This window comes from Martes martes (genome assembly GCF_963455335.1).
Source record: "Martes martes genome assembly, chromosome: 9".
Classification (NCBI taxonomy): Eukaryota; Metazoa; Chordata; class Mammalia; order Carnivora; family Mustelidae; genus Martes; species Martes martes.
The window spans coordinates 64,086,342-64,109,144 of NC_137896.1; the positions used below are offsets into that span (position 1 = coordinate 64,086,342).

A 22,803-nucleotide genomic window follows, 5' to 3' on the forward strand; every position below is an offset into this window, starting at 1 on the left:
GTTGATAATTTGCTTTCCTTCTCTCCTTCCGTGGTATATTTCTTATTATTTTTATTAGGTATCTATGAAACATTTCAGCATATAAAAATGTGCAGTGAACAATGAACATCCATGAAACCAAGTCAACCTGAAGAAGTAAAACTTGCTGATAGAATTGTATATTTTGGGGGCTCCTCTGCATCCCGTACTCCTTTCTCCCCTCCTCAGCTATAATCACTAGTCCAAGTCCCTCTGTGTACAGTTTTCATTCTTTTGTGACCTTTTTTAAAAAACATAAATGGTATTATCGATACATCTTTTTATAGTTTGGGTGTTTCCAATAGACATTATTTTTCAAGGTAAGTGAGCTGTAAGTTCGTTCGTTGTAATTTCTTTCTTTCTCTCTCTCTCTCTCTCTCTCTCTTTTTTTTTTTATTGATTGGTTTTAGAGAGAGTGTGAGTGGGGTGGCATGGGAGAGGGAAAGGGGAAGGGGGAGAGAATCTGAAGTAGATTCAGGGCCAAGCTGGGGCTTGATCCCACAACGGCAGATCATGGCCTGAGCTGAAACCAGAAGTTCGACAATTGACTGACCCCCCCCAGGCGCCCCACCTTCATTGTAATTTTAGAATGGTGTTTCATTATACTTAGTTTCTGCCTTTCTGCTTCATGTGAAATGGCACTTCCCAGTTTTATGTCAGATTTACTAATAACCTGGCTAGCTTTAACATATTTTCATGTTTCATTTTTAATCTTATGGATTACTTCTGTGAATTGCCCATTTAAACACTTTCTGGGGAAGCCTGGGTGGCTCAGTCCATTAAGAGTCTGCCTTCAGCTCAGATCATGATCCCAGGGTCCTGGGATTGAGTCCTGCATTGGGCTCCTTGCTCGGCAGGGAGCCTGCTTCTCTCTCTGCCTCTGCCTGCCACTCTGCCTGCTTGTGTGCTTGCTCGCGCGCGCTCTTTCTCTCTCTTTCTGACAAATAAATACGTAAATAAATAAAAAATCTTTTTAAAAAAAACAGTTTCTGGCTGCCTTCAACTTGGTTATTTGCCTTTGTCTTGTAGGAATTGGGGTTTTGCTGTTTTCAAATGATTTTCCTGGGGCACCTGGGTGGCTGAGTGGGTTAAGCATCTGCCTTTGGCTCAGGTCATGATTTCAGGGTCCTAGGATCAAGCTCTGCATTGGGCTCCCTGCTCAGGGGGGGCGTCTGCTTCTCCACCTCCCTCTGCACCCCAACTCCCTCTCTCCTACTCTGTCTCTCAAATAAATAAATGAAAAATCTTTTTAAAAAAGATCTTCCTGATAACAATATTCCTTTTTGGTTATTTGAGTTACACATACCTTCTCCCAACCTGTGGCTTCTCCTTTCACTTTGCTTACGCTGTTATTGCTGCAGGTTTTAAATTTTAATCAAGGGGAGTGTGTCAGCTTTTTCTTTTATGGTTTGTGCATTTGAATCTTGTTTAGAATACTCCAAGGTCAGAATGATATTTTATATTTTCTTTTTAAAGTTTTAGAGTTTTACTTCTCACATTTCATCTTTACACCACCTGTAATTTGTTTTTGATTGTGTGTAAAATAAGAAAAAAATTTATTACTTTCATTTGGATAATTAATATGCAAACATTTTTGATACAGGATATCTTTTCCCCGTGATTTATAACATCCTTCTATCTTTCATGTACTGTTTTTATTGATATGCATATCTGTTTGTGTGCTCTGTTTTATTGATCTCCTAATCTATCCCTGAGCCAAAATCACTATTTAAGTTACTATCTTTAATAAGTTTTGGTATCTGGTGGGGTGAATCTCCCTTTTTCCCCTTTGGAATTATCTTAGCTATATTTGTTCCATTGCATTTTCAAAGGTACAGAATTGGCTTGTTAAGTTCAACAAAACCCCTTTTAGAATTTTGGTTGGAATTTAAATTTATTGATTTGTTTGGGGAAAATGATTCTGTGCTGAATATAAGCACAATAGTAACCAAAAAAATTAATTGCACTTGTACACACCGGCAGCGTACAATATAATCTTTAAAATACCATTTATAGTCACTAGAAAAATTAAATCTCACAAAAATTAAATCTCACAAAAGGTCTATAAGACTTTTATAGAAAATTATTTTTAAAAATAATGGAAGACACACAAGAAGATCTGAATAAATGGAGAAAAAAGCCATGCTCATGGACTGGAAAATTCAATATAAAAAAAGAAGTCATGTCAGCAATTGCTGTACTACAGTTAATGACTTAGATGTAAATTCTTTTGGATTTTCTTTATGGATAAACATGTCCTCAGTGAATAATGCTAAACATGTTTTACCTCCTAATTCTTATTCATAGGACATTTTTCTTATTCTTCTGGCTGGACCCTATAGTATGGTTTATATAGAAATGGAGATAGCAGGTGGCCTTGTGTTGTTTCTGATATTTGCTATAGGTTTAAATCTATCTTCTGTCTCATTGAGGAAATAAAATTTTATTGAATGCTTTCAAATATCTTTTGAGATAAATGGTTCTTTTTAGAATTTGCAAATATGAAGATATTGATTTTTTTCATACAATACCGTCTTTGCCTACAGGCCAGACCCACAACTTTGACATGTTGGATTTTTTTTTAATACATTTTATACATTATACATTTTTTTATACATTGACTTAAAAGTTTTCTAAAAATATTTTTGCATATTTTCACTGGATTCATAAGTGAGACTGACCTGTGGTTTTCTTTTTTCATACTGTACCTGTCCTTACTTTTTAGTGTAAAATTTTTATTGAATTATAACACTACAAAGACATGTGTAAATCATGTGTACACCACAGTAGAGTTCACGAGGTGAACACATTTGTGTGTAGCAAGAGACAGAACTAAATTTTAGCACCTGAAAGCCTCCTCATCAGTACCTTTACCCCAAGGGTGACCACTAGCTTAACTTTAACACTTCAGTTTTAGTTTTACCTGTTTTTTTTTATTTTTTTTTATTTTAAATAAATGAAATCATACACTATACACTCTTTTGATATGGTTTCTTTCGACCAATGTTATGTTTATAGTATCCATCCAAATTGTGATTTATTCATTTTCATTGTTATATAATATTATATAACTTCTTCATTCTTCTGTTGATGAACATTTGGGTAGTTTTTAAATTCGGGTTATTAAGAATAGTACTATTACAAATGTTCTCGTACATGCCCAATGGTGAATATATATGTACATTTCTGTTTAGTAGATACCTAGGAGTGGTTTTGGGGTGTTGTATATTAAGATTTGGTAGGTATTACCATTTTCCCAAAATAGTTGTCCTTACTTTGTATTTATAGCCAGGCTATGCTAGACTGACAAAATAAATTTGGGAGTCTTTTCTTCTTTAAATAGTTTATGTAAATTGGGGTTATCTATTCTTTGAATATTTAATAGAATTCGTACATAAAATCATGTGGGTCAATTTTTTGGTAATTGTTGTAGTTATTAGGTTAGGGTTTTTTTTGTTGTTGTTTTTGGTCCCTGGGTAGGATTTTTATCTGTTGATTTCCTTTATGTAGTGCTAACATCTATCTAACTTTTTAATTTCTCCTTGAATTTGTTTTGATAAATTCTGTTTCCTGGGAAAGTGTTCATTTTTACTTAATTTTTCGAATTGATGAGGGTAGTGTTATTTGTAGCAGTATTCTTACTTTTACTTTATTCTCATTTATCTGTAGTCATGTCATCCTTGGTATTCTCACAATACTGCTTATTTTCTTCTCTCTCTTCTTGGTTAGTCAGAAGTTTGTTTCTATTTCAAAGTATCAGCTTTGGGTTGCTTTTTTCAAATTTTCTGCTCTTTTAAATTTTCTTTCTCTGTTTTGAATTTATTATTCTTTATCATCTTTATTGGACACTTAGCATACTCATTTTTAGTCTTTTTTTTTTTAATAGAAGCATGTAAGGCATGCTTTTGTTTTAAGTTCTACTTACAGTGCATCTCCCAAATGTTGACGTGTAGTATTTTTGTTGTTATTCAGCTCTAAATATTAAAAAAGGGTTTTTTTGACCAGTGTTTGTAAAAACTATCAGTTTTAAATATATTTAAAGAAATTAGTTTCTAACTTAATTCCACTGTAATCAGAGTACAATCGCTAAGATTTTAATTATTTGGTATTTGTTGAGATTTTTATTTGTGGCTAGGTTTGAAGTCATTTTTAAAAAATAAATGTTCCGTGTGTACTCGAAAAGAGCATGTTGTCTCTCCTTGGTAGATTCAGGATTCTGCATATGTCCATTGGATCAAGCTTTTTTTATTGCATTGTTCAAATCTTACTTTAGAAAAATTGACTCAGATACTAGTTGTTTTATTAAAATCTGCTCTTTCATTTGTGGATTATCTATTTCTTACTATAATTAAGTAATTTTTTTTTGAGGTTAACTATTAGATCTGTACAGATTTAGAATTACCATGGTCTTTGGCCCACAACTAATTTTCAGATTTTTATTCTAGGTTCATGCTTTAAATATCCTTAGAGCCTTGTTCAGAGATACACGTCTGGGAGAAAATATTATTCCGTATGTTGCTGATGGAGCTAAGGCTGCAATTCTAGGCTTTACATCACCAGTCTGGGCGGTAAGTACTTTTGCCATTTGTTTTCATTGACTTAATTTTATTTCCGAGTAGGTTTTAATAAACTACTATTTATCTTTTTTGTTGGCTTTTTAGCCATAACTCTTTGTTTTCTTATTGAAGTGATTGCTTTAGAAGTTTTAGCATATATCTTAAGCATCACAGTCAACCCTCAAGTGGTATTATATCACTTCCGTTGAAGTATAAGATTTTGTAAGAACCTAACAATGTATACTTCTATATCTCTCCTCCCAATCTTTGTGCTCTTTTTTTTTTTTTTAAGATTTTATTTATTTATCTGAGACAGAGATATCACAAGGGGTGGTAGGGTTAGAGGAAAGTGTAGAGGGAGAAGCAGACTCCTGGCTGAGCTGGGAGCCTGTCGTGGGACTTGATCCCAGGACCCTGGGATCATGGCCTGAGCCGAAGGCAGATTCTTTTTTTTTTTTTTTTTTTTTAAAGATTTTATTTATTTATTTGACAGAGAGAGATCACAAGTAGGCAGAGAGGCAGGCAGAGAGAGGGAGAGGGGAGCAGGCTCTCTGCTGAGCAGAGAGTCCGATGCGGGACTCGATCCCAGGACCCTGAGATCATGACCTGAGCCGAAGGCAGCAGCTTAACCCACTGAACCACCCAGGCGCCCCTCGAAGGCAGATTCTTAATGACTGAGTCACCCAGGTGCCCCAATCTTTGTGCTTTTATTACACATTTTATATATATATATGTATATATATGTGTGTGTGTGTGTGTATGTATATATATAAAGTACATATATATGTGTATATATATTTATATATATATATAAAATACACTTTTATGTGTATTATAAACCCATACTACATTGTTATTATTTTTGTATAAATTGTCATTTATTTCTTTTTTAAAATTTACCATTTTAACCGTTTGAAAATGTGTGGTTCAGGGGCATGAAGTACACTTGCCGTGTTGTGCAGTCATCCCCGCTATCCGTGTTCAGAGCTTTTTCATCATCCTAAACAGGAGCTCTGTGTCTGTTGAACAGTCTCTCCTCCTCCCTCTCTTCCCGCTGCCCCTAGTAACCTCTGTTCTGTCTCCCAGACTCTACGAATTTGCCTACTGTAGGCACGTCATAAGTGAAATCATAGAATGTTAGGCTTTTTGTATCTGGATTATTTCACTTAACATAGTGGTTTCAAGATAGTATATGTCATAATTTCATTCCTTTTTAAAGCTGAGTGATATTCCATTGTGCATATATTTGACATTCTATTTACCCAGTCATCTGTTGATAGACATTTAGGTTGTTTCTTTTTGGCTACTGTGAATAATGCTGTAATGAACATTGTTATACAATTACTGAGTTTCTGATTTCAATTCTGTTGTGTCTATCTTATGGTAATTCTATGTTTAACTTTTTGAGAAATGGCCAAACTCTATTCTGCAGTGGTCATGCCATTTGATTCTTCCATCAGCAATGCCCCAGAGCTCCATTCTCCTTACATCTTTGCCAACACTTGTTAGTTTCTCTTCCGTTTCTTTGTTTTTTGATAATAGCCATCCTAATGGGTATGAAGTAGTATCTCATTCTGGTTTTGATTTGCATTTCCCTGCTGGTCAAATGATGTTGAGCTAGAAGCAGAACAACTCTTAATCTTTCTTTTGGATGCTATGGACTCTGGGTATCAAGAATGTTAAGTAAGTGCTATAAATACACTCTATCAAAAGGTAAAAAACAACAATAGCAACAAAAACTGGGTGGCTCAGTCAGTTTAGCATCTTCAGCTCAGGTCATGATCCCAGGGTCCTGAGACTGAGTCCTGAGTTGGGCTCCCCGCTCAGTGGGGAGCCTGCTTCTTCCTCTGCCTCCTCCCACCTCCTACCCCCCCCCCATCTTGTGCTCTCTCTCACTCGCTCTCTCTCTCTCAAATAAATAAGTAAAATCTTAAAAAAATTAAAAAACAGAGGTAAAAAACAAAGGGAAAAAACCCTAAGTATTAAAATGGAGGAGGTTAAATATTGAGTCATCTTTTTCCTTCTTTTTTTGGCAATATGATCACTGTCCAGAAACTTTTAGACTGAGAACTCTAAAGATAGTAGACAATACTCAGGATAGTTGTTGGATTTAAGACAGTCATCTTGCCTGATTCTTGGGAGAAGCACCATGAATTTACTGTTTTCCTTCCGGAATAAAGGAGACTAACCTGTGGCTTGTGAGTGCTTGACATATGGCTTTAAAAAAAAAAAGACTGGCAAAGGGAGAGGAGGAAAGAAGCTAGACCTTAATACATTACCTGCAGAATGGAGAATTTGCTAGAAAGGCAGGCCTTCTAGTCAGTGATTGGCACAAGCTATTTTATAACTCTGTGATAAGCCTCTAGTTGAAGGTCAGCATGTGGTAGTATATATAAAGGCACAGCCTCCCAATGTAAAGAGGAATCCTTAAGTTGCCAACTTCTGCCTGGAAAATTGAGCATCTTCCTGTAAGAAAGATGAATGTCTAAAATCCTGTCTAGGAGCAATGCCTAATTACTCCCGAGGACACAGTGTTTACCCTCTGCATTTACAGGAAGCAGAGCAGTACATGTGTACCTTAAGTAGAGTCATAGAGGTAGGAATGTGGCTTGACCCTCCGGAAAACTAGAGATCACAAAACTGATTGCCAGAAATATCAATATTGTTTTCGTTAAGCCATGAATTCAAGATGAACAAAGAAATGCTTTCAGAGAATGAAACCTGGTGACTTTTCCAACATTTTAGCAATACAGAAAGTATCAAAAATGAGTGGCTCAGTTTTTTTTCAAAAAAATTTTTTTGAGACCTTTTAAGACAGTAACACATGTACTGCAGAAATTTTGAAAATAAAGAAAAGCATAAGAAGAAAAGTGAAACTCCCCTGTTTAACTACCTTATAGGTATAGCATTCTGATATATTTTCTGCCTTTCTTTTAATGTGGGTTCCATGTATGTGTAGTACTCAGATACACACATATATCCACAGAAGACTGCGTAAGTACATGTAAGTGCTCATGTGTAGTTTTATTTTCGGGACTCTTCCCTATTATCCCTGGTTTTGAAGAATCTTTTTGGGTCTTTTCAGTTTGCTGTACTAGAGGAAATAAACATCATAATGACCAATCCTGTGTCTTTAGTATATTGATTGTTGTGTTTTTTTCTTATAAAAACTTAATCTAAGATAGGCTGAATTATAAATCAACATAGTCCATGAACGCGAAGAGGTCTTTATCTTAAAACAATTAACATTTACAACAGTTTAAAGCAGCTTACCACAGGATTCTTTGTTGAAGTCATTTAGAGAATGATTTTTTTCTGAACACATGTGAAATATGGTTGAATTTACAGAAACCTAATTTGTGTACATCTTCTCAGGAATGGATCTTGGGCCTAAAGGTCACTACATCTGTACTTCTAACTTTCCTGTTTTTCCATGATGGAGAGGAAAACACACACACACACACACACACACACAAGTGAAATTAACTTAATTTTGTAGTAAAGGAACATTTTTCCAATAAGCATCCATATATAATTTTATTTGTTTTTACACATTCCTCAATCTTTTTTATTGAGACCATAGAAGTTTTTCAATCTCTGCCACCTCTTGGGCATTTTTAAAATATAGGGGCAAGGTATTGTTGTAAACATATTAGGCATTAGGAACACCTATTGTTTTGCAGATGCTACAGTAAACACTAAGAAATACATGGATAAATAAGACACAATCATCATAATAGCTGTCTTGTTGAAGATTTTCTATGTGCCTAACATCATTTATTTTGAAAATCTCAGTTAATGCTTAGAACAGACTTGTAAAGTAGATTCTATTATTATAATCCCCATTTCCAGATAAGGAAGACAAGGCTCAGAGAGGCAAAACAACTTTGACTAAGGGCATACAGCTGTTATCTGTATGACTCCAGAATCTGTGATATTATAGGGAATGTTTTTGGTGTTACAGGAATACAGAGGTGGTGTGTTTTACCTACCTTGTAGGCTTTTGGTCTTGTTCCTTAGAAAACAAAACTGGAAGTATAATCTGTGTGCTAAGGTTTTATTGAATGGTACAAACCACAGCAGCAAGAATGAAGGAATAAAGAGAAGAGGTGAGACAATGGAGGAAAGGCATTACTGAACAGGTCTTGACCTTGCGGTAAAACTGAGCTAGATGTCTGGTCACGTGATAGCTCTTCTAGGCCATGTGAAACTACCACCTCTTGGAATAGTCCCATCCCCTCTCTCTTACTATCAAAGGTTAACACTTGGGGCATTAACACAACTTGGGCAGGGGTTGGTACAACCTTTGGGCAGGTGTGAGAGAAGGCAGTTCCCATGCCCTGTGATGTAGTGTGTCATCCAAGTCTGAAAATGGCTGGATGAGCCAGAGCCTCCATGGATGTAGTTGGGACAGACCTGGGGTTTGAAACTGTGGCTCCTACTGCTGTTGAAAAACCCTTGGTGACAGAGTTTCTAAATAGGGGAGTGAAGGCATCTGATCGCTGTAGTTAAAAATGGAGACTCAAAACTGGCAAGACTTACAGGGAAGGTGGAAGACTAATCTGGAAGCTATTGTAGTAGTTCTGCCAAGAGATGATGATGGCTCAGAATGGAAAAATATTCGTAAAAATGGTGACATGTGATGATCTTTGACATGTATTTGAGAGATGAAACTAGTTAAGTTAAAGAACCTGGGTGGCTTAGTCAGTTAAATGTCTGATCCCAGAGCCCTGGAATTGAGCGCTGGGTTGGGCTCCCTGATTAGTGTGGAGTCTGCTTTTCCCTCTCCCTCTGCCCCTGTCCCCCACTCATGCTCTCTCTCTCTGAAATAAATAAATAAAATCTTTAAAGAAAAATTACATAAGGGTAATTTTTACAGGTACATATATGGGAACTGAGACATTTCTGGGCAATCCTTTTTTTTTGTTCAGTGACTGGAAAACCTGATCTTCTTTCCCTGCATCCTCATTACAGGACAGCTAACTCATCTTCCAGCTTGCCCAGAAACTCCACTGAGTATGCATTTTAACATCCTACTAAGACCCACACTGGGCTTATATTTCTATCTGGTATATCCTTAGTTGCTTCCCTTAGGCCAACTCCGGTCTACAGTATGCAGTGGGTTTCAGAGGAGGAAAAGGAGCCTTTCAGGTATTCCCAGGAGCACGGCCATGTACATACTTTATGCTCTGCTGGCCCCAGCACGTCCAGGGTCTCCGGTAGTTGTGAGTTTGCCACAAGGGGGCCAGGCTGAAGGCTGTGTGGTGCTTAAATCTAGCCCTGCTCTACTCATTACACTACAATCCCAGTGTAGTTTTGCTGGATTACAGATGAGGGATTTAGGACCCAAAGTTTTAAGTGTCTTTTTCAAGGTCACATAGCTAAGAAGGGATGAAAGACAAATAAGAATCCAAATCTCCTTGAATTTTTTTCAGAAAGTATTTCTTTCTACTGTAAACTGGCGCCATGTACACTAGACAAAATATTTCCTATTACACGCAGATCCCATTCTCAGGGATGTGACCATCTGTTAAGGGTGAAGGTGTAACATGTATAAGTGACTATACCACACAGTGATTGCTCATGAGAGGCTCTGCATTTATCATTTAAAACTACTTGTCAAGGGAGCATTTATGTTACATAAGAAGAGCCATACATACATAAGAAAAATGTATTATCTGCACATATACATATACACGTGCATACACACTTCTACACACACACACACACACACACACACACACTGCTTCGTGAAACCTAATTTTGATTTCTTTTACCAAATCCTTCTATATTCTACACAAGTCTGTGTGGTTAGCTTTTTCATGCTAGAAAGAAAAAGTATATGTACTTAGTGAATAGAAGGGAAAAAATTGATAGCCATTGTAGCTGAATATCAAGTCTTTATCAACCATATGTTGGGGGCTTGATGGAGAAGGTGGTAAGAAAACAGGAAGGTTTTCTGGTATTTTCCTTATGATAAGGATTAATTATAACTGGAGTTATTTGGCAGCCATTCTCTTCTGTCCATTTTTCACTTTACTACTATTTTCTCCTATTGTTATTCTCCTTTTTACTTGTATTCTCCTTGATCCATCCTTCCCAAGCTGGGCATGTTTTCCTTGTTGTACTATGAAGAGTTTTTCAAGATATATTGGCGCTGGTAATGACCCTACCCACATTGATAGGGTATCAGTGGTTCATATTACCATCTTCTGTCAGTGATTTAGGAATTGGTAATGCAGTTTGTCAGTCCGTCTCCACCTCTCTCCCAATTGTACTTCTACATAATTTCCTTCCTTTATTAGCTTTATAATGGATAGGGACAAAAATAGGGACAGAATATTAGAAAATAAAAAGGAGAACTTTAACCAGATGTCCTGGAACCATTTATACTATTGTAGCAAAACATAGGGACACTCTCCTATCTTAAGTAACCAGTAGTGTCTTCCATGCTAGTTATTTTCTCTATATTCACATTAATGTTTTTAATGTTATGCTATGTAACTTCTACACATTTAAAATATCGAGTATATATTTCAACATATGAAAATCAATATAATACACCATATGAATAGACTAAAGGACAAAACCACATGAGCATCTAAACAGATGCAGAAATCCTAACACCATTTCATGTTATAAATGCCCAATAAACTAGGAATGGAAGGGGACTTTTTCAACCTGACAGAGGATATCAATGGAAAACCTGTAGCTAACAACACGGTGATGGTGAAAGACTGAAAGCTTTCCTCCTAAGATCAGTAATAGGAAAGGATATCAACTCTTGCCATATCTATTCAACATCGTACTAGAAGTTGTAGGTAAGGCAATTAGGCAAGAATAAGAACTAAAAATCAACCAAATTGGAAAGGGAGATGCAAATCTATTATCTATTTTTCAATGACAGTCTCCTATATAGAAAATCTTGAGGAACACACACAAACACTTACACACATACAAAACCATTAAATAATTAATCATTAACAAACAAGTTCATCAAGGTTGTTGGAATCAAGATTAATATATAAAAATCAATTGTATTTTTATACACTAGCAATGAAGAATCCACAAGTGAAATTAAGAAAAGATTCCATTTGTAATAGCATCAAAAGGAATAAAGTACTTAGGAATACTAAGTACTATTTAATAAAGTAATATTCTATTTAAGAAAAGAAATATAAGACTTGTATGCTGAAAATTACAGAATATTTTTGGAAAGAAATTGAAGAAGACTTAAATGAAGTGGAAAAACACTTCATGTTCACGGACTAGAAGATCTCATTAATACTGTTAAGATGACAATACAATGTTAAGATGACAATACTCCCCAAATTGATCTACAGATTCTATCTATCTGTCTATCTATATTCAATATATATTAAATATATCAACATATTAAAAATATATCAATATATAAAAAATACTAATACATATAAATATATCAATATATAAATTCAATATATATTAAAATCTCATCTGAATTTTTTGAAGACATTGACAAAGTGATTGTAAAATTCAGATGAAAATGCAAGAGACTCAGACTAGCCAAAACAATCTTGGGAGGAAAAAAAGAGGACTCACATGCTCAAATTTCAAAACTTATGACAAAGGCAACAGTAATCAAGATAGTGTGGTACTGGCATTAGAATAGTCATTTATAAATCAATGTAATAGAATTAAGCATCGAGAAGTAAAACCTAACATTTAGTAAAAAAGACAATCCAGTGGTGGAAAGAATAGTCCGTTCAGCAAATGGTACCGGGACAACTGTATGTACTACATGTGGAAGAATCAGCTTGCTTCCTGTCTTAAACCATATTAAAAAAATAACTCAAAATGGATCAAACTCCTAAATGTAAAAGTTAAAATGGTGAAGCTTTTAGAAGAAATTAACTTTCAATCTTTGTGACCTTGGATTAGGTAATAGTTTCTTAGGTATGACACCTAGAGCACAAGCAGCAAAAGAAAAGTGATAAATTAGACTTGATCACAATTTAAAATGTCTGTGTTTCAAAGGATGCCATCAAGAAAATGAAAATACAACTGATAGAATGGGAGAAAATATTTGCAAATCATGTATCTGATATTTGGTTAGTATATAAAATACATGAAGAACTTATTATTATTTTTTTAAGTAGGTTCCATGTCCAGCATGGAGCCCAATATGGGGCTTGAAGTCATGACCCTGAGATCAAGACCTGAACTGATGAAATCAGGTTGGATACCCAACCAACTAAGCCACCCAGGTGCCCCAGAATATATAAAGAATTCTTAAAACTCAGTGGCAGCCCAGTTAAAAAATGGGCAAAGAACTTAAAATTATTTCTCCAGAAAAGATATGTGAATATACAATAAGCACATGAAAAAATGTTTAACCTCATTATTTAGTAGGGAAATGCAAATCAAAACCACAATGAGATACCATTTCACATCCATTTAGAATAGTTATACTAAAAAAGATGGACAATAACAATTATTGGGGAACACTTGGAGAATTGGTGAAATTGGAACCCTCATACATTGCTGGTGCAAATGTAAAATGGTACCACCACTTTGGCAGTCCTCAAAAGTACAGTTACTGTTACTAGGGGGAGAGTCTGCATTGTGTAAATGGAGATCTTGGTTCTTGGATTCCCCATGAAAGATTTACATGAGGATCCACACTTGGATCAAGACAGCTAGAAGGAAAGTAGCAGGCACAAAGCAGTTTATCAAGGATGTTACACTCTCAAGGTGGGAGATTGGGCAGGCTCAGAGGTGGCAGCTATACTGGGATTAGGGCTATCTTTTCTTTTTATGTTTGCATAGGTTGTAGGTCACAGCTAGGGCAGTGTCCGACTGAGGTTGTTTCCAATCATCTAAGGGACTCCTAGGGAGGGGGAGTTTTCGACCCTGCAAGGTTGCCGGAACTGTCAGGGCCATATTTTGTCATCGGGATAAATCAGGGGTGGATTGAAGAGACCACAAAGTGAATATGTTTTAATAAAGCTATAGGTTACCCTGGGGGCAGAGATTGAAGAGAAGAGCCCATGTTCTGTACCTGTGGCCCTTGGTCTGTTAGCCCTACCATGTTGGAAGCTGTGAGGCCAGGATGTTAAAAGCCACAAAGTCAGGATGTTGTGCCCCAGGCTTTTAATGTGTCACCTCTTTATCACCACCTTTGTCTCCAGCTCATGTCTGACTGTCTACTCTATCATTACCATATGACCCAGCAGTACCATTTCTTCCTGTATACCCAAAAGAAATGAAAACAAACACGTTCACACAAAAACTTGTAGTGTTCATAGCATCATTATCCATAGTAGCCCCCAAATGGAAATAACCCAGATATCCATCAAATGACAGGTGGTTTATAAAAATGTGGTATATCCATGCAATGGCATAATATTTGGCTGTGAAAAGGAGTGTCCTACTGAGACATGCTGCAACATGGGTGAACCTTGAGAACAGCTAAGTGAAAGAAGCCAGACACAAAGGGCTGCATATTGCATGATCCCTTGAACATGAAATGTCCAGAATGGGCAAGTCCATAGAGACAGAAAGTAGATCAGTGCTTGCCTGGTGGGGGAGGATGTGTAATGACTAATGTGTATAGGGTTTCATTTTGGAGTAATGACGATATTGTGGCATTAGGTGGTGGTAGTTTCCTGGTTTGTGAATATAATAAAAACCACCAACCAGTACCCTTTAATATGGTGAATTTTATGGTATGTGAATTTTATCTCAAGAAAAGGAAAATTAATTTTCTTTAATGTCTTGAAAGATTATTATTTGGTGGCCTTTGGGGGCTGCTATGGCATTAACTCATTATTCTGCAAACTGGTAAATTTATGTGTAGTAATCCAGTAACAGGGTAACTAAAGAGCAGATGAGGGGAAACTTTACTTTCTGAAAGTTGTCACTAATTAATGGTAGAATATCACCATGTTGCTACACCTACTGAAACAGGCAATGATGACTGTTGGCTGCTAATGAGGGAACTTGATACTGAAGGGATCAGACTACTACTATTGGAACCCTCAGATCTCTCTTAATATTACTGAAAGACTGGCTCCTGCCTCCAGCTTACTGAATCAGACAAGGGATTTTCTCTCTGGCCATTCCCATTTACTTCGTAAAGCAGTCCTCTAAGTTTTGATTAAGGGGTGCCTTGGCACTCGTGCTCTTTCATCTCCCGGAACTACTATTTTAGCTTGACTGCATCTGGCAGCCTTTGTTAGAAAGTTTGGTTTAGGGCAGGATGGAATTTGTGCTTCTATTTTTCTTTTTTTGTTTTTGTGCGATACCTGAGAGGGGGCAGGGTTTTTATATGACTTTACCAAGCCATCTTAAACCCAAGATCTTTGGGTACTAAGTCAGTAGACCAGGTGAGAGATAATCAAGATCTGGACTAGGGGATGATCCAGATCATGGCTTGAGGCCATGTTCACAGTGTAACAGGACAGATTGATTTGTTGTTTAGGGATATTAGGGCATGTGGTAGGTGCTTCATTAATGTTTGTTGATTGTGGAATGACCATATGTGAACTTGTCCAATTTTAGGTCTCATTGCAATATTGGTATGAATTCCTCCACTTTGGTATGAATTGTAGTCCACTCCTAGAGTTTAACCATGCATGAACTGAGTCAGCCTTGGGCTTCTAGAGGAGAGGTTGCAAACCAGTGGCGAATAGGTCAAATCTAGCCTACAACTATGTTTTATTTGGCCTCCTCAGTGTTTGTTTGTTTTTTTTTTTCCCCTTTAATTTGTTGCCAACATTTCAAAATAGTGAGATTTCACATAAAAACAGGGTTTTCTGGCTTCTCTTGAAAAGGCAGATCTGGCAACACTGGGCCTACTTCCCCTCCTGCGACTCAGCTGAAGCTGAATAGTGACCGAATTAGTCCCAGTCCTGTGCTGCCCCTGCCACTCACTGGTTCTTGTGGGCATTTGAGTTTGTGACCCTTGCCGCAGTGGTTGCAGGCAACTATACGTAAATCTTCCATTGTTACTTTTAATTACCTTTCTTCTCATGTTGCTGTTTAAACATACCATATGATTATGAGCCCTATTTCATTAGAATATAGGTTCTGTGTTGGCCATAAGTGTGCCTTCTAGATATTCTCCATGATGCTGGTATCATGCTTACACACTTTAGGAAACTCAATATGTATTTATACATCTCTGCTCTGATTTGGCAAGGTAATCCAGGAGGCCCAGTATGCCGTGGCATTCCAGACAGTTTTATGATCCAACAAAACATCTTGACACATTAGTTTGGAAATATGTATCTCTATTATTACATTTTTTAAAAAGATTTTATTTACTTGTTTGTCAGAGAGAGAGAGCATGCACAAGCAGGGGAGAGGCAGGCAGAGGGAGAAGCAGGCTCCCCTGCTGAGCAAGGATCCTGATGTGTGTGGGACTGGATCCCAGGAGCCTGGGATCATGACATGAGCTGAAGGCAGATACTTAACCAACTGAGCGCCCCAGGCATCATCATCATTATCATCATTATTATTATTATTATTATTATTTTGAAGAAATGACTTATGTTTATTAATGATAGTTCCCTCTTATTTTTCTTAACCAGTTGTCTCAGATGAATATAGAGCTAAAATTCATTAAATTACTACATTGTGGAGTTAATAAACAGTGTTTTGGATATTGAATATTTTCTTGGCTGTATTAATTAATGTGGATTGAGTAAGGTCTTATAAATATTTCCCATAGGTAAATGATTATAGAAAATAAGTAGAAAGAGCTGAGCTCTTTCAATATCAAGGGATATTCCTTGTCAGAAACAATACAGGAAAATGAATTGTAAAAAAATAAGGTATTTGATTATTCAAGGACAAAATAATAAAATAGTTGGTGGTAATGTTAGAAGTACAGGAAGGAGCTGCGTTGTGTGCATGTGGTTGGATTACAGGGCTTAGTGTAAGAGGAAGTCATTGAGTCAGTTACTATACAGTTTTTGAAAATTATTTCATGAACACAAACCATATTTGCTTTAGCCCCCCATTAGCCAATTGGGTAAGGACTTTGAATGTCAAGTTTGAACATTGTAAATGTTGGTTTCATGCCATGTATATTTCTTAACCCTTATTGTGCATTATTTTTACATTAGGTGAGAAATTCATCCACACTTCTTTTTAGTACCTTGATCACAAGAATATTTGGAGTTAAAAGGGGAAAGGATGAACTCTCCAAAAAAAATAGGTAAGCTTCATCTAATGCTAACTTTACTTTTTTACAAAATATTGTCCTGGCCAAAAATAATTTTTGGAAATTTGCTTACTTTTATGGATTCATCTAGAGCATAAAACTATTAAAATGCTATGGTAAATTAACCTAGGCTGCCAAATTCTAAGCTCTTGGGCAAAAATACCTACAGTTTAAATAAGTGGACCTTTCAAAGCAACAAAAATACAGCAAGGTAGCAAGGGCTGAAATGTTGAGCTTGTTTCTCAGTGCAGCAGCTGAAGTTTTTTTCTTTCTTTGCATTTTCAGGTATTCCTGAAATGTCTTAAATTGCTTTTTCTTGATGTGCTAACCAAGTACTAGCTTGTGTAGTATCTTTGCTTTTTTCTGTAGCCAAGGGGAGCAGTTACAGATAGATGCTGGCCACATGGAATAACCAACTTTTTTTTTTTTTTTTACTTTTAGGTCTTCAGTATTATGGTTTTTCTTTAAGATGTTTTCTTTAAAATGTTTAAGGTTTTTTTTTTTAATGTCTGAAAGGAGACTTATTGAAACACTTTAACGATGCGTCATTTTTAGGTCTAAAGCACAAGTTCCTTTTGTTGGTCTTTAAAGAAGAGAAGTTTTGAATAATTGTTTCTTCAGTACTTGGGAAGATTTGATGGTAGTCTAGTGGCTTGCAAAAGTTGACACTAGATGTCACTGTCGTTGCATGTTTACTTACTTTCTTTTCTTCATTTAGGATCCAAATAGGCCCCATACTTTCTCTTCATGAACTGTAGATAACTAAGGCCCTTTTCAACTCTCCTACCTATAAAGGCTGATAATCACACTTTTAATTTAGGTTTTAAGCTGTTACTTGTTAAAATTTTTCTTGTCATGGAAGTGACTTTTAGGAATTAGAAAATGTCATGAAATATATTTTATGATGCACGGTTGATAATTCTAATGAAACTTACTGATAGTTCTGAATTGTCATTTAAATTGCTACTTATCACCCTATGAAATTTAACAAGTATTTAAAAAGAAACCAACAGCTCTAAGGATGAATTCCCTGAGTATATTCAGGAAATACTGAAGAGTTGTTGTTGTTGTTGTTTTAATCAAGTTGTTGTTTTTTTTTTTTTTTTAGATTTTATTTATTTATTTGACAGACAAAGATCACAAGTAGGCAGAGAGGCAGGCAGGGAGAGAGGAGGAAGCAGGCTCCCTGCCAAGCAGAGAGCCCGATGGAGGGCTGGATCCCAAGACCTTGGGACCATGACCTGAGCCGAAGGCAGAGGCTTTAACCCACTGAGCCATCTAGGCGCCCCTCAAGTTGTATTTTTAAAATAATGCTAATATTATTCCTTTGAAAGGAATAATATTACGATTTTTACTATTTAGCCAGTTTCTAAAGAAGTTCTTCCTCTCAGTAGTTTGAAATCACTAATATTTGCTTCTCCTTAGCTTTCTTTATTTTGTTAATAATTCTAAAAAGTAGTAAGGTTTAAAACAGTTTGGTCATGTTATAAGGCCATGATAAATAATGGCATCAATAAAGTATGAGATAATTAACAGTGAAATTATTGTTTAAAACTGAACGTGACAGTGAAGAAATGCTTTTTTCCCTTTTACTTTTTAGAAAGTGAGTGATTCTCAGATGTGTATACAGATTTTACTATGTATAGGAGAAAATCATCAGATACATTCCATTTAGGTTACATCTGAAGGAGGGTAGAAGGTTAACACAATGAAACCACACAGCTTTAATCGTTTTGCCAAAGGCATACTGATGGGAGCTGCCATTATGAATTCATTCTTCTTAGATGGGGAAGGTTACAAAATATGTAACTTTCCTAGAAAGAGGGAAATGGAATATTCATATAATTGTTTTGAGTGAAGTTGAAAGGTGAAATGAAGGAATTAAGAAATTACTAATCTTTTTTTAAATGTGATGAACATGCTTGGTAAGAAAGAGCCTTTATTAATCTGAAGATTGGTCTATATCATTATATATACAAGGCTTCTGTTCTCTGTTTAGCTCTTTTTTTTTTTTTTAAGATTTTATTTATTTATCTGACAGACAGAAATCACAAGTAGGCAGAGAGGCAGGCAGAGAGGAGGAAGCAGGCTCCCCGAGGAGCAGAGAGCCCGATTCGGGGCTAGATCCCAGGACCCTCCTGGGATCATGACCTGAGCTGAAGGCAGAGGCTTTAACCCACTGAGCCACCCAGGTGCCCCTCTCTGTTTAGTTCTTTCTTTTTTTTTAAAGATTTTATTTATTTATTTGACAGACAGAGATCACAAGTAGGCAGAGAGGCAGGCAGAGAGAGAGGAGAAAGCAGGCTCTCCATGGAGCAGAGAGCCGATACGGGGCTCGATCCCAGGACCCTGGGATCATGACCTGAGCCGAAGGCAGAGGCTTTAACCCACTGAGCCACCCAGGCGCCCCTGTTTAGTTCTTAAAGAGTATGGAAGTTTCCTGGAAGGATCCACTACATTTGCTCTTCAAAACCTTTAGTATCTTAAATTAGCTGTTATTTGTAGTGGTTATTCTATTCGTAGTTTGTTTAATTATGTCACTTTTTTTTTTAAAGATTTTATTTATTTATTTGACAGACAGAGATCACAAGTAGGCAGAGAGGCAGGCAGAGAGAGAGAAGGTGAAGCAGGCTCCCCGCTGAGCGGAGAGCCCGACTCCGGGCTCGATCCCCGGACCCTGGGATCATGACCGGAGCTGAAGGCAGAGGCTTTAACCCACTGAGCCACCCAGGCGCCCCTAATTATGTCACTTTTTAAGAAATGTTTATAGCCCTTTCCCTACAATATTAACTCCCTGAGGGCAGAAACTTTGCCATCTATTCTGTGATATATAATGGGTATTTAAGAATACTAGTAATAATAAGGTCTTATTGATGGTTTACTCAACTATCGAATAACTACGCTCAGCTGATGAGATGTCACAGGCCAGTAAAGTCTACTTTCACAGCTACAGATTGTTCTGCACACGGTTTCGCAAATGTATGCTCTTGGTCAGAAGGGAACTGGTCGTAAAAAGAACATCTGCCTTTCCCATCTAGTGAGAAAAAAATGTCTATCTTGGAGTAAACAGACTTGGTTTCTAGGCATTTTGTTGCCGCTAGAGATGACCTTAATAGACTCCCTTACCCTCTTTGTACTTCAATATCTCCATCTATGTAACAGGAATAATAAGATCTGTGCTCTGTACTCGTAGGGCTGTGGTGGGGATAAAACAAATGATTAACCGTTCATTTTTTTTTTTTAAATGTTGGAAGTTGTAGTCCTGGGTGGCTCAGTCAGTTAGGCGTCTGACTCTTGGTTTCAGTTCAGGTCATGATCTCAGGGTCCTGAGATCCAGCCCCCAAGTGGGGCTCTGAGCTCACCACAGAGTCTGCTTGTCCCTGTCCCTGTGGTCCTCCCCTGCCTCTACGTGCTTTCTCTCAAATAAATAAATAAAATGTTAAAAATTTAAAAAAAAAAATGTTGGAGGTCCTATAAAATTAGAGACAGAGTTCACTTTTCTTCTGTTACCACTTCTATTAAAGTGCTCATCCCATCTGAGAATTACACTGCAATTTTTGAGGACAGAGTCAGTCTTATCCATTTGTATACCTGGTACCTACCATATGTGTGGCATAAAATAGGCACACAAAAATAGTTGTTTAAAGAGCAAGTGAATTTCGTTACTAGAGGAGAGATAAGAAATCTGGTTTCTATTCCTTGCCTTTGTTGCCATATAGACACGATTACCAACTGAGACAGTTAGTTAACGTCTCTGGGCCTTGGTTTTCTCCAAGATAAGAGATTTGGACCATCCTGGTGGCCTCTTATTTTTATAAAATACTAAGTTATGTCTTTATGTAATTATTACTAAAATTGTGGGTTTAGTGAACTGCTCTATTCCCAGTTCCTCAAACCATACCTGCCTTGTAGTAGGGACAAGAAGCCCTGGTAATGACTGGACTATAGAGCTCTTTAGTCTTGTTCTGGATGTGTTCCTTGGATTATGAAGAATGAGAAAACTTAAGTTTCACTTGGTTTTTTGAAAATAATGTTATAGCATTTCAATTTGCTGAGTCTCTTTTCCTTTCTATTTATTTCCCCCTGACTGACTTGGCCTGACAGAATGAATCGTTGATCCCACGCAGAAGCAGAACCTGCACAGATCTGTGATCTGGGCAGTGTGCTAGGTTTTCCAAAATGGCCTCCATCTGCAGTGTCGTGAGTGGCTGCCCCTCAATAGTTCCTCGTTCCTTAGAGGGCAGGAGCTAAACCAATGTGATCTTTAACTCTAGGTCCTTCTCTTTAGCCTCTGCAGGTATTACCTTCAACTACTCTAGTTTCAGGTAAATGACAAACGTCAATATATAGCAGTCTGAAAACTTTATTTTAGATTTTGCCAAAGCTTCATTTTGGTCCTCGGTGTAGACGGTATTCTGTAGCTCTTGCTTTCTCTCTGTATTGTATTTTATTTTTATCTATTTATTTGTTTATTTATTTATTTGAGAGGGAAAGAGAGAGAGCGTGTGTGTGCGCGCACATGCGTGTGAGTGGGGGAAGGGGCAGAGGGAGAGAGAGATTCTTAAGCAGGTTCCATGCCCAGCACAGAGCCCAGCACAGTGCTCCATCTCAGGACACTTGAGTTCATGACCTAGGCCAAATTTAAGAGTCAGACACTTAACCAGTTGAGCCACCCAGGTGCCCTTCTCTCTTCATTTTAAATCAGTTAGTCAGTCGATGAGAATTTGTAAGCATGTGTCATGAACTCATTACTGACACAGTAGAGGAGTACATGAGAAGTATAACACTTGGACCTCGCCTAAGGAACTTACATTTTAGCTAAGGGAACAAAAATTGCTATTTGCAAAAGACACGAGTAGAAGACAATTTGTAATAAGTGGCTGCACAGTGTGACATGAGTACTAGATGCACTAGAAAATCATTAGTGGGAGAGCTGCATGGAATATTCGGGGGAAGTAGTATTCCTTATAAAGCTTTGGGAATGAGTAGATTTGGGGTACATGGAAACAGGTAGGTTGAAAGATGGAACAATAGAATAATCTTGTTTTTTGTGTTGTTATAATAATCTCTATTCTGTCTTGTTAGAGAAAGCTCATATTTAAATTGATAGCTTGGGATGGTTTAGCACAGTCTCAGAAAAATATGCTTATAAAAGCCGGTCCAAGTAAAATAATTTCTAATGACTGTGTTAAGAGATGTTGAATTGTATTTATTTCACTTTCCAGGGTGTAAACTAGAGACAATTATTTTAGTTATTTCTCCTAACATCTTAGTTGTATAGGTCTGGAAGGATCCTCCGAGGGGCATCTGATCTGGTCTAGCCTCTGCTTATAGATGGAGTTTGAAGCAGTTTCCAGACAAACTGGCTTCTTTCCTGTTCTTCATGTTTTCTAGGAAAAGAGATTCCACAAGTTTCTGTGGTTACCCACTCCATTGTTTAGGAAATAATTGGATTCTCAAAATTGAAAATGAGAACTGTAGGGCAATTGGGTTTTTATATTTTAGAGAATGTAATTATTAGAATTCAGAATAGCTTATTTGCTTTGAACTATATAATAGTTTGCAGCAAGCACCTATTTGGCCAAACTGAAAATCAAAATTTTCTTTGACTGTGGCCAGGATAATCTTAACATCCTCAGACCCAAAGGATTCTCATTTTCTCCATTTAAAAAGCATTTATTATGCGTTTCCTCTGGGCCAGGCCCTCTGCCGGGCACTGAGATCCAAAGATGAATCAGACATGGGCTTGGCACTAGGGAAACCAGCCGTCTCATGAATACCTCTGGTTCTCTGCTGCGGTGCGGTCTCTGTTACACGGGTGCAGAAGGAAGCGTGCATACCTTCAGTGCCTGTTTGTGTGCTTGGCATGGCTAGACCCTTTGTGGGTGTCTAATTTAGCCTCCACCATAGCCATGCAAAATGGAGAGTCATCCTAATTTCACAGAGGATTAAACTAAGGTTAGTCAGATGTATTTATTTGCCCGAGGCCATACAGCTAGCAAATGGCAGAACTAGAACACA

General features: G+C 37.1%; 1 protein-coding gene across 1 annotated transcript in view; it reads left to right on the forward strand.

The window, feature by feature from the left end:
• The window catches only part of THADA (THADA armadillo repeat containing), a gene marked incomplete at its 5' end in the record, with an annotated part of 322,555 nt that overhangs the window by 77,359 nt on the left and 222,393 nt on the right, over positions 1-22,803 (forward strand). Inside the window, 2 exons of the mRNA XM_080813492.1 lie at positions 4,464-4,586; positions 16,685-16,776. Coding sequence (XP_080669618.1) covers positions 4,464-4,586; positions 16,685-16,776 — 215 coding nt within the window. The remainder of the gene's footprint in view (positions 1-4,463; positions 4,587-16,684; positions 16,777-22,803) is intronic.